Raw genomic sequence first — 12,409 nt, forward strand, 5'->3', positions numbered from 1 at the left:
ATAAAATAAAGCGATAAAGCGAGAAATATAAAGAGCGGTATAGTAAATTGCGGAAATTAAAGTCAATTGTTAGATGTTAAAGATAACCATCTTGAAACTTGTCAAGTATGTTATCAAAGTTAGTAATGAAGATCGATGGTGAGTGAAGGATGTACTCGGATTTAAATTCAATAGAAATTTATCAGAAGCTTGATAAAATCATAGCGACTACACGATAAACCTCCATAAGTCTTAAATCAACCGCATACAATTCTCTTCCATATTTGATCCTTTTGATTCGGGACACGAAATATTGCGCTATGTTAAGCAGATCGCCAAGTGATTTATGTAGAAATCACCCTACAACGAGGCCGGTCAAAACTTTATGTGCTAATGCATGCGAGAGAAGCGATATGTAGATCACTCTCCGAAAGCAATACCGCACGAAAAGAAAAATGGTGAGTGATCGAGTCTTTACCAAGAATCCATAAGAATCCTCAAGGTATTAAGACTTTCATCGATCAAAATAAAGAGAAACAAAAGATGGAACCACATTAAAAGCTCCTTTCATCCATAATTTCAATCACATAATTTTGCGGATTTGGATTCTCATCCTATCGACGCCCTAAGTCCATTGAAATTAGAGAGAAATTAGGCCTCTAACTTGTGATTCAAAGAAAATATCAAAAGAATGGAGTAGAAGATGAGTTAGAACCAAAACAAGTCAAAAACCACAAAAATCAGCATTCTGCCCAGTGTAAATCGATTTGCATAACTCTGTTTTCAAAATCTGCGCAGTTTTCAGTTGTGTAAATCGATTTGCACAAGATGTAAATCTGCACAACACAGTTTTCAAAAAAAACAGCAAATAAAGAGAAGAAAACTTGTTTAAACATAAAACCAAACACCTTGTGATCTTGGATCAATTTGTGCACGAAAATGTATCAAGCAAGCAAGCAAATCTCATCAATATAGCACCAAAGGTGCATCAAGCATAAACAACAATGGATCACATCTTGAATTATGGATTGGATCTAGAATTTTACCAAATATTTCACAAACTTTGTATCTTCTTCAAGAACACACAACCACAAGCCTTGATCTCTCACAATTGATGAAGAAAAGTAGTGTTTATGTTGAGGTTTAGCTCTAAATTAGTGAGGTTTAAGATGTGACTCACTAATTTGTGGAAGAAACAAGAGCTTTGAGTGAGGGGTTTGGAAGAGGTGAGGAGAGAAAGAGCAAGAGTTTTCTTGGCTATCAAAGCTTTGAGAAATGAATTTGCAATAAGTTTTTTGGCTATCAAAGCTTTGAGAAATGAATTTGCAATAAGTTTTTTGGCTATCAAAGCTTGCAAAATGAAGAGGGGAATGCCTCAATTTATAGGAGCTAGGCTTGGGAATTTTTGTGGCTTGGAGTTAGGATTGGAAAATAGAATTAGGCTTGGAGAAAGGTTTTGGAGCCAAAAATGAAATCCAATGGTCTTGATGCAATCACATGAGGGCTCATGATAAAATGATGTAGGAAATCCAATGTGAGAACTAAGTCATGCTTCCCATGCTTGCAAATGATGTCAACACTTTCAAAAGCTGAAATTTGCCTTCATTTTTCCAAATTCGTGCTGGTGCAATCGATTTACACTTTATGCAAATCTATTTACATTGCTGAAAAAGGCAAAATCTGGGGAAAAATCAGTTATGCAAATCGATTGCTGTCTTATGCAAATCGATTTGCACTGATGGCAGAAGCAAAATCTGGTGCATAATCAGTTGTGTAAATCGATTTACACCTTATGCAAATCGATTTGCACAGTGCCATTGTTGAAAAATGCTCCTTTTGATGGGTAGTTTGACTTGATACCTACAAAATACAAACATACAAAAGCACAAGGCAATATTTTTGGTATTTTGGTTAGTAGAACAATATATACAAGACTAAAACATGGGTGCTCGATGATTCCCTTGCAGATGGATTGAGCACAACATCACTGGTAGAACTCTAAGTTAAAACTTCTTGATTGATGATTGATATGCAAATGAGGTATGATCTTAGGGTCAAAAATTGGGGTATGACAGTATCTCTTCTGATTCTACTTCAGGCCACATTTCTTGGCCATTAATTGGACTAATAGGAAAACCATAACAAAGCTTATACTTGTCCCTAGAATAACAGTCATCAACAAAGTCCTCAGGGTTTTGTTGCCTAAAACCTAATGCTGCAACAGCATGCCTGCAGGGGATGCCAACCAATTCCCAGAAATTATAGGTACATGACCTTTTTGCAATGTCAACTATAAATTCCTGAGTGTTAAATGAGTGTGTTACTTGAAATTGTTCATTCATTGCCCATGTAGGCAGCCATTGGCCACTCATCACAACCTCATTATCTAGCCTTTTCCTAGGGATTGGCATCACCTTATGAGGCCATTTTTCAAGTTTCAATGCAGAAGTGGAGCACCTATTCATTAAGTATTTTCTAATCCACTCTGACATTGTCAAAATTGGCTTGTCCCTAGCAGCTAGAATTGTTGCATTGAATGACTCAGCAATATTATTCATGAGAACATCACACTTTGGATAAAATGTAAAAGCATGCTTACACCAACTTTTTGGATTAACACCCATCAGCCAAGCCCATGCCTTTAAGTCAACTTGCTTCAACTGATTCATCTTGGTCAACCAACCCTGATAATATGTTGCCTTTGCAGCACCCATCATGAGATCCCTAATCAAAGAGCCACCACCATTTTTTTTTGAAATCCGCATACAAGTGCCTTAGACAGAGCCTATGCTCTATCCTGTCACTCATTTCTTCAAAAACAAAAACTAAACCTGAAATTAAAAACAGTTTAACTTTACACAAGACAAAGAAACAAACAGCATATTCATGTACAAATGACATATAAATAAGACTAACCTTCTGTTGATCCGAGATAAACACAAATCTCCTGTCTTGTCCAATGTCTCCCAAAAGCAAGTCAATAAACCACTTCCAACTATCCCTAGTTTTTGTCTCAACCACCCCAAATGCTAGAGGGAAGTATTGGTCATTGGGGTCCCTACCTACAGCAATAAGTAATTGGCCCCCATATTTGGTTTTCAGATGACAACCATCCACTCCAACAAATGGTCTACAACCATTAATAAAACCTTTTTTGCAACCATCAAAGCAAAAATAGAAAGATCCAAATCTGGATTGTATAGAAGGATTAGGCCTGCTAACAGTGATGCTCAAATTGTTTCCTGGATTAACTCTATGTAACTCAGTAGCATACCTTCTCAAGTTAGCATATTGTTTGTCTGCATCACCTTCTATAATCCTCTTTGCTATAAGCTTAGCCTTCCATGCCCTACCCACAATAATTCCAACAGAGAAATTTTGCCTCATATCTTGTATTATATCACAGATCCTTACATTGTCAGATGTTTGCATCTTCTTTACCACATCCTTAGCCACCCAACTAGAGCTTGCAGATCTATTTTCTAAAACCCTAGCACATGTATGTTTGTCCACTATGGTTTTTATAGCATAAGTGTGTTTGTGGCCCACTTTAGAGCAAAGTACTAAAAAACCACATTTGGCCCTACATTCTACCCTTACCCTGTAGCTCTCATTTTTCACAAAGGTAATTTCCCTACCATTCAAAACCGACCACTCACGTATTGCCTCTCTAAAGTCATCAAGTGAATTGAATTTTATACGCCACTGAAATTTATAATTCTTGTTGAAATGCTCTTTCCTAAACTTTTCAAAATTTGGCATCTTCTCATCATCTGACATATCAGGATCAGAGCTATCCAGGTCATCACTGACATACACATCATCATCTTCCAATTTTGTCTTTTTAGAAGCTCTCATAAATCCAGTTAGTGATGGTGCTTCATTAACAGGTATGGTGACATCAATATCTTCAAACCCATCAAGCAAAGCAGTGGCTCGTTCATCTTCACTGTCCCCCAACCCTTCAACCCCATCTTCATCAACATTAATCATCTGAACTACCTCATTCACACACCTAGGAATTCTCACTGACACAGACACATCTATTACATCATGCTTCAAAAACATTTCCCCATCAACCTCATTGGCACTAGCATATGCTGCAAAGTCATAACAATCATCGTCCCTCTTTATCTGGAAAAAATTTGGATCAATTTCAACAACCTTGGTCCATGCTCTATATGAACCTTCCTTGTAGCCCCACCCAGTCAACATCCTATGAACACTAACCATTGTAAACATAGAGATGTGGATGTTAGTAACTAAAGTAGTGACACCACCCCTACAGATCATAACCCCATCATTTATGCTAACAAATTCCCCTCCATGGTGGAGCACAACATTGAAGAGTTGCTTATTCTGAAGAAGAAAAATGTAGAAAAATGCAAGACATTTAAGGATTCGTTTGAAATAACTTATTTTGAAGTAACATCACACATTAAAGATGCAGAACTTACCTTCGCAGCTTCTGATGCTTCGGTTTCTTCTTCACGAATGTCAGGTTGCACTGAAGGATTCAATTGACTAGTTTCGTGGACTTTGTTCGCTTGCTTAGAATGCTTCGCTTTCATGGATGTCTATGTCTTCCTAGACGCCTTCGTCTTCTTCGTTGTCCTCTTCGTCATCTCTGTTACTATTTTGAACTGAAACAAACCCTAGGTTTTCTAGGGGGTGAAGTGAGAAAGACAAAGTCTGATGTCAACGTTTCCTATTTATAAAAGGATCCTATGTGACAAGCATTTACACAGCCAGCTGTTCCAAATTGTCCACGTAGGAAATATTCCTAGAATCTTCTCCAAAAAAAACTAACCAAGGCTGCATTCATGGAATCTATCTTTGATAAGGTCTGCTTTAAAATTTTTTTTTAAGGGGTAAATCAAAACACGTCTATATGGCAGGGGGTGAATGCTATTTAACCCTATATTTAATGGTTGAGATCAAAATATATTTTTTAAAATTTGATTAATAATTTATCTTTCCTCTTAATGACACGTGATTTATTAAAGATCACAATTTAATCTCAACCATTTCTTTTTCAATCTAATGGTTCTTATTCATTCTCACTAGATATGCCCTTATATATATATATATATATATATATATATATATATATATATATATATATATATATATATATATATATATATATATATATATATATATATATATATATATATATATATATATAACAAAACAATGTATTCCATGATTTTTTTAAATTTTTAAAATTGAATAAAAACAAAAAATTTATTAGTAAAAGAAAAAATAAATGGTAAAAAAAAAACCAAAACTAGTAGACTGGTACCGTAATATCGTAACAAAAGTTCTCTTATCTCACTCTCCTTCTTCTACATTATCTCTCCCAACAAAAGGATAACAAGATAGACACAGCGCATAACACAGCGCGAGAGAGCAACAATGGCTTTACTGTGTGGTTCACCATCGGTCTCCTTCCCTTCATCTTCATTCACTTCTCACAAAAACGCAACCGCTAAATCTTCCTTTGTTGGCTCCCAATTGCCTCTTCCAACCCTTTCATTATCATCATCTTCTTCTTCAATTCGTAGCACCCATTTCTCTACATCTTTCGTTGTTCGTTCTCAACTGGATACTTCCGTGGTAGAACAAGATCCACGATTCATCACTGTTGAACCTGAGCCCCGATTCCAAGGCCCGGTAAAACGATAACCCCCTTTCTATCTCTCTTTTTTTGAAAGTTGAAATTTCTTTAAATCTTTATAGTTCAGTGTTCAACTTAGTAAATTGACTCTGAATATGTAATTTTAAAGTTTAACTATTTGGATAGAAACATTACAGTGGAAGTTGATCCATGTAGCCAGTCCACTTAGTGGGATAAGGTTTGGTTGTTGTTATGAGTTTGAAATCACTAACTGAACAAACTAATGATTGCAGGACATTTGGAACACGACGTGGTATCCAAAAGCTTCGGACCATGTCAACACAGAAAAAACATGGTATATTGTTGATGCTGAAGATAAAATTCTAGGAAGACTAGCATCAACAATTGCCAATTACATTCGAGGCAAAAATCTAGGGACTTTTACACCCAGTGTTGACATGGGTGCATTTGTAATTGTGGTATGTATTGTTCTGCATAAATTATTTGTCTTTTTATTTGCAATTGGAAATGGTAGTGATGTTTTTATGGTTTACTACTTCTACTAAGTAGTTTATGTGATGTAGAAGTATGTTAAGAGTTCAACGTTGGCCAATATATGGTCTGGACATGTGTTTATAAGTGGGGGCAATGCTCACCCTACAAGCCGATTTTGTAGGGACGAGTTAGACCCAAACTCTATTTCTTAACAAAGTCATTTGCTACTTGGATATCTTTCTTGTTTACTTTTCTTTTGGTTTTAAATGGATGGAAAAGAGAGTAGATAGTTAACAAGCCTCTATGCAAGATGCACTATTTTGTAAGTTGAAGGAGTCATCAAATTGAGTTGAAAATCAAAGGATTTTGTTTAAATTTACTTATAATTGAACGGTACTTTTTGCATTTTAGTATTTACTTTTTGTGTTAGATCACCATGAATTGGCATAGAGGGTCCATGGGTGTCACATTTCCTCAAATTGTCATTATCCTTACGATAGAAATTAGTATTTATTTGGAAAGAAAAGAGTGATTAACCCCATTTGCAAATTCAAGGGGATGTGATGCCTCTCCTTATGCTCAAAAGCCTTGTCACATTCTATGTTTATACCTGCCCCCTCTATTGCATTTAATTTAATTTCTGTTTGGACAATTACTATTATTGAAGATTCCTTGTGATTCTACCCCTTCTCGATCTTACAAGAATAATTGGGTAGGATCTTCCTATCTTAGTTACAATCTAATGTTTTATGATCTTGCTACCCTTTCCCGATCTTATGCAAGATCTCGATCTTGACAACCTTGATTCTAATATCTTTATACAACTCTTCCTCTTGCTATCCTAAATATTCTTAATGTGTGGTTTACTAGCACATTCTTTGCATTTTTCTATAATAATGTCACATCTGACAGAAATTTGAATCACATTTCATATTTCTGTATGTACTCAACTTAGTGAATCTGTAGTTAATGCATTGATTTATGGCATGTCCTGAAAAGTCTTGATGAAGCAGCTCTTAATCTCGAGCAAAAAAGTACTCATTTTTTGGTCTTAAATATAAGCAAATAGAACTTGCTTTCACTATATTTAATTAATGATGTCTACTCTTTAGTTAATGTAACTTTTTATTTTTTCAGTAAGTCTTTTATTCTCGTCAAACAAATTCCCATGAAAGACATGAATATCAATGTTTAGCAGCTCTACCCTTCCCTTGAAGTTTATGCTAGGAATATTGCCAATTACTTTTTGTTTTCTTACAAGGACTCTATTATTATTGTAATTGTAAATTGTAATTGTAATTGGGGTTGTGTAGATAAATGCAGAAAAGGTTGCTGTAAGTGGGAAAAAGAGGACACAAAAGCTTTATCGGAGGCACTCAGGTCGACCTGGTGGTATGACAATTGAGACATTTGATCAGCTGCAGAAAAGAATTCCTGAAAGAATTATTGAACATGCTGTTCGTGGCATGCTTCCAAAAGGGAGGGTAAGTTCTACAATGCATATTCTAAGGAGGCTTCCTTATATTAATAATATTTTTGCATATATAGTTGAATCTACATTAATCAATAGTTTTGAATATGCAGCTTGGCAGGACTCTATTCACACGGCTGAAGGTTTATAGCGGCCCAGATCATCCACATGAGGCGCAGCAGCCGATTGATTTGCCAATTAGGGATAAGAGAATACAGTTGCAGAGATAAAGTCAAAGATGTTGGATATGACAAACCATTCTTATCTATTTAACTGAACATGGAGCGTCTTGCATTAGCTGCTACTTGAATGTATTTCATTTGATGTTTATATTGTCTGTAGGTGTATCCAATGTCTATTGTCAAACTGTAAGGATTTTCCTTTTGTACCTTTGAATGTGAACAAGGCATATAACATTTTTTGACAGATGCTAAACTGGGAGTAACATCACCTTATCAAATTATTATTATTATTATTATTATTTGCATTGTTTTGGGAGTAAAAAACATTCAAGCTTTTGAAATTATAAAGGTTCATATTTTTTTGAATGAAATAGTAAAAACAGATTTGAAGAAAAAAATAACATATATTTGTTAATTTTATTTTTGAAAAACTTTTTTAAAGATAAAGAGATGTAAACTATCGGACAAGTATATTTTATTGGTAAAATTTTCGGTATCAACAAAATTTATGGTAGTTGATTTGAAATTTTTGGTATGTTACAATTTTTTTTTGGAAATTTTAAAATTTATCATTCTCTACCGAATATTTAGTTCATTTGAAATTTTTTGGAATTTTTCAAAAAATTTGAACTATGGCAAATTTTCAAATTTTTGGGAAATTCTATTGAAAATTCTAAAATTTTCGATATTCCACTAAATTTTTTCTAGCAATTTCCTATATGAACGTGAAATTTCTAGGATGATATTCAAAATTTCGGTATCGTCCAAAATATTTGAAATTTGCAATTTGAAAATGTAAATTTGTGAAAATGGTAGAAAATTTGAGTAGGATTATAATGGTCTTTTCATTGAATTCGAGGGTGCCAGATATAATTCAAGGGGTGGCATCTTGAATCCTTTTGTAGAGCCTTGGAAGACTTTTTCAATTGGACTGACTCAAATCATCTCATCCATCTTCCAATAGCAGTTGTGGCCTTTACTTGGTTCAATAACAAACATTGCAAGACTCATCGGAAAAAAAGAAGGAATTAACTTGCCACTCTCTCACTTATATCTGACACCTTTCATAGAGAAATGATATGCATACATTCAAAAGTGACACTGACACTGACACCGTAGCTACATACGATTTTTGTATTTTTATAATTTTTTATTTTTTTTTCCTTTTCTTATACAAACTAAGAGACAAAAGGTGTGTATTTTAAATGGTGTAAGGTTACGGTGTAGGTTTTAGAGGTAAGCATAGCAATCCTCCCTTTCATATTGCATGATTTTACCATTATACCCTTACCTAAAGTTATCAAATTTCAAAAAGTATGAACTTTTACCAGAAACTTTAAAACTATACCGAAAATTTTAAAGTTATACTAGATGTTTTGAAAAAATATAGGTTTTTTACCAGCAATTTCAAAATGTGTGTTTTTACCGGAAATTTTAAAATTTCCGGTAAAAACTCTTGTATTTTTTTACCAGAATTTTCGAAATGTATGTTTCCGAAAATTTCACTATAATTACTAGAAATTTTTAAACTCCTACTAGAAATTTTGTTAGGCCATTTTGTTCTTTTTTTTATCAGGGGCAATTTTGGCATTATAAAAATATTGGGGGTATCAGGTTCAAATTTTGGGGTGACAGGTTAAATTCTAAAAAATAAGGGATGCTCTTTCCATCCTTATGGGTTCTCCCACACCACCGTGAAAGGTCCATAATGTCCCTAGTGTTCGGAGATACTTCTCTAGAAGCACATATTTTCACCATTTCTTAGACCAAATTGAAAAAAAAACCTTTTACATTAAAATTTAATTCAAAAATACATCTCCGTATGTGAAAAGGTATGTTCGAAGATGCATCTCTGTAAACACCATTTATTCAAAAACGCATTGGTGGTCCGGAGATGTATCTCCATACGCTTTTCTTTCACAACCCGCGTCACAACCATTCCGTATTCCTCCTTCATTTTTTAAAAAGCTCTAAGAAAAACTTTTCACCTCTCCCTCTCCCAACCATTACATTGGAGCATTGAAGCATCAGTGTAGCTCTTTCTCTTCACTTCCATCATCTCATAACATCGAAACATCTCCTTTTCACCAATCAATTCAATTTTGGTAAGTTTTTCAAATTTTATTTTCTTTTTGTGTTTTGGTTTTTAAGTTAGTTTTTAGGATACATTATATGTATTAGGCACTTTAGGTAGTAGTGTAAATGAACTTGGTATGTTAGAATAACATGCAATGAGCTTTTTTGGAACTGTTAGGGTAGAAAATGAGTTTCTTCCACGAGAGACCATCGAAGGTTTGTCCGTAAATGCATCTCCAGATTTGCTCTTAACTAGTTTCGGAGATGCATCTTCGGATTATAGTCGGAAAAAATTAAGGTGTTTTGTGGGATTTATGAATTTCTTCGGACAAGTTGTTTATAACTGTCTCTGCTTATAACGTTGGTGCAATGGCTGACAACAACGAAGGTCGCATTAGGGTCGGGCGTGTGTTTCAAATCGCGTCGGTATGACATGAGAAGGCCGCTGCAAGGACCACGAGGCCACGAGTTACTACAACGCATTGGATGTTGCATCTACTTCGCAGCCCCGACCACCTTGTTCTTGTGTCCGACTCTTTCAGGCATCTTAGGCATATGATGTAGAAGAACCTGAGGATCCTGAGGCCTCTTGTTAACCCTGAAGTTCGGGAGGAAGCCGATTAGGATGCCCATTAAAAAGTTATCCAAGAGGTCTATATGACACCTCCTTATTTTATAATTATACATAGCATGCTGCTAGGCATGTTCGAAATGAAGAGTTATATTTCTTTTCTTTAGAAATACATATACATATGTTTCAACTAATTAAATGCATATTGATACTTATGTTTTCTTTTTACAGGAGTGTGATTGTTTGAAATCGATTAACTACGACAGAAAGATACTGGCGTTGCCATATACGTGACCATAAACCATGGTATGAAGGTGAATTTTGCAAATAGGTGGTGTAACTCGGTGAACTGACTTTTATTTTTATATGCAACGATGTTGCGGTGAGCAAGAGTCGCCACCGACTTTTATTTTGTCCAATTTTAGGAAAGGTAAAAAGTACAGAAAAAGACCTTTTTGAAAGAAAACGGGCTCGGGGGGTAAGTTATGAAAAGGGAAGGTGTAAGCACCCTTTTCATCTGTAGTTATCTACGGGCTCTTAATCTGCTTAGCTCATGTTTGTTTGTTTTGAATTGAAAAAGGGCATAAGGACTTTAGCGTAAATGCGTAGCCTTAGTTTTTTTGAAAAAAGTATTGAAAAGATGTTTTTTATTGAGCTAGGCATATTAAGAAGCACTACCCTAAATTAGTCTTTTTCTATGCTTTTTACGATTCCCAGGATCATCCATACTATATAGAAGTAGGAAATCCTTGTTATATCGGACGTGCGGGTCATCGAAGGGTCATCGAGGTCGTTTGAAGGCAACAGGTAGAGGTACCTTTAGCAATATTAGGAGGGACAATCATTGTTTCGTAGGCAACCGTTCGAGGGACTAGATCATATTACCGAGGCAACATCGTGGGTCATCGAGGGGCTTATGATCTTTACAATGATTTTTAATCGAGGGACTTTTGCTAATAGGTACCTCTACATTTCGAGGGACGCGACCTTTTAATCGAAGGCAACCGAAGAGGGGCGTACCCTAAGGGTGGGTGCGTGCAAGTGTGTTGGATTCAATTTATAGTTTATCTTGTATTTTTTAGTGAGCTATCGTTTAATTCAAGCTTGCCATACACACCCTAATTTAAACATACATCTAGGCAGTATAATAATTATAATACAGAAATTTTAAGGTGCAGGAAAGTAAAGATTTTCACTATGATATTTACATTTTACCTATGTACATTCTAGTATCTGAATAAGAAAACAGTAAAATAAAACAAACATGCACCATACACGAGATTTTGAGGTGAGAGAAGAAAATCGAGTGTATTTTATTTATTTATTTTTTTTAAAAAAAAGAAAGTATTAAGTGAAAATAGATAGGTTAATTAGATCCTAAGTATTTAGATTAATTTGAAGTGATTAATTAGTTTAGTGGTTAATTGGTTAATTAGTGAAATAATTAAAAGGAAATAAACAAAACAAATGAGTACAAAAAATAAAAAAAAAAAAAAGAAATGAGGTAGCTGGGTGTTGAACCCTTGCCATAGACCTCATTGGTTTCCTCCCCTTGCCATCTGCTCTGAATGCGTTTGCTGTTAATCTATTGGACCTGAACGAATAAATATGTTACATCTGTGCATAGTCAAAATTTCAAACACCAATAACCACGCTGGCCCACTCGCAGGCTGACTGGCGAATGGGATTTCCCTCTCATGCCAACGCAACAGTCAACAAGTCCAAGGTACTGGTCATCATCCCCTACCTCTACACCTGCGGATTCAATTGCGGGATTATCTAGGATTTTACCTGCGGATTTCAAAGCGATTTTTTTGACAATTTTAAACCTGCAAAAAACGAGTTATAAAAAAAACGTGACAGCCCAGATCCACCTAGAATAAACCCCTGAGTTCGAATATGGGATCGTTTCAGTCTAAAACGGCTGGGAACACGTGATACGAATGCATTCAAGCATGGTGCCCTAACCATGGTGCATCTCTATTCAGGGATCAAAACTCTCATGAGACACATCA

The 12,409-nt window shown here is 35.2% G+C and overlaps 1 protein-coding gene across 1 annotated transcript; it reads left to right on the forward strand.

Moving 5' to 3' along the window:
- Positions 1-5,309: 5,309 nt before the first annotated feature.
- LOC131617037 (large ribosomal subunit protein uL13c-like) lies at positions 5,310-8,043 on the forward strand. The gene is made up of 4 exons (XM_058888425.1): positions 5,310-5,655; positions 5,893-6,078; positions 7,408-7,578; positions 7,679-8,043. The coding sequence occupies exons 1-4, from the start codon at positions 5,398-5,400 to the stop codon at positions 7,793-7,795; spliced, it is 732 nt and encodes a 243-aa protein (XP_058744408.1). The 5' UTR covers positions 5,310-5,397; the 3' UTR covers positions 7,796-8,043.
- Positions 8,044-12,409: the final 4,366 nt, after the last annotated feature.

This window comes from Vicia villosa, linkage group LG7, assembly GCF_029867415.1.
Source record: "Vicia villosa cultivar HV-30 ecotype Madison, WI linkage group LG7, Vvil1.0, whole genome shotgun sequence".
Taxonomy (NCBI): domain Eukaryota; kingdom Viridiplantae; phylum Streptophyta; class Magnoliopsida; order Fabales; family Fabaceae; genus Vicia; species Vicia villosa.

Excerpts from the sequence above, each read along its gene's own strand:
- LOC131617037 (XM_058888425.1), top strand. The coding sequence starts at position 5,398 with ATGGCTTTACTGTGTGGTTCACCATCGGTCTCCTTCCCTTCATCTTCA. Across the intron at positions 5,656-5,892 it reads AGCCCCGATTCCAAGGCCCG|GACATTTGGAACACGACGTG; the intron begins GTAAAACGATAA and ends TAATGATTGCAG. Across the intron at positions 7,579-7,678 it reads GCATGCTTCCAAAAGGGAGG|CTTGGCAGGACTCTATTCAC; the intron begins GTAAGTTCTACA and ends TTGAATATGCAG.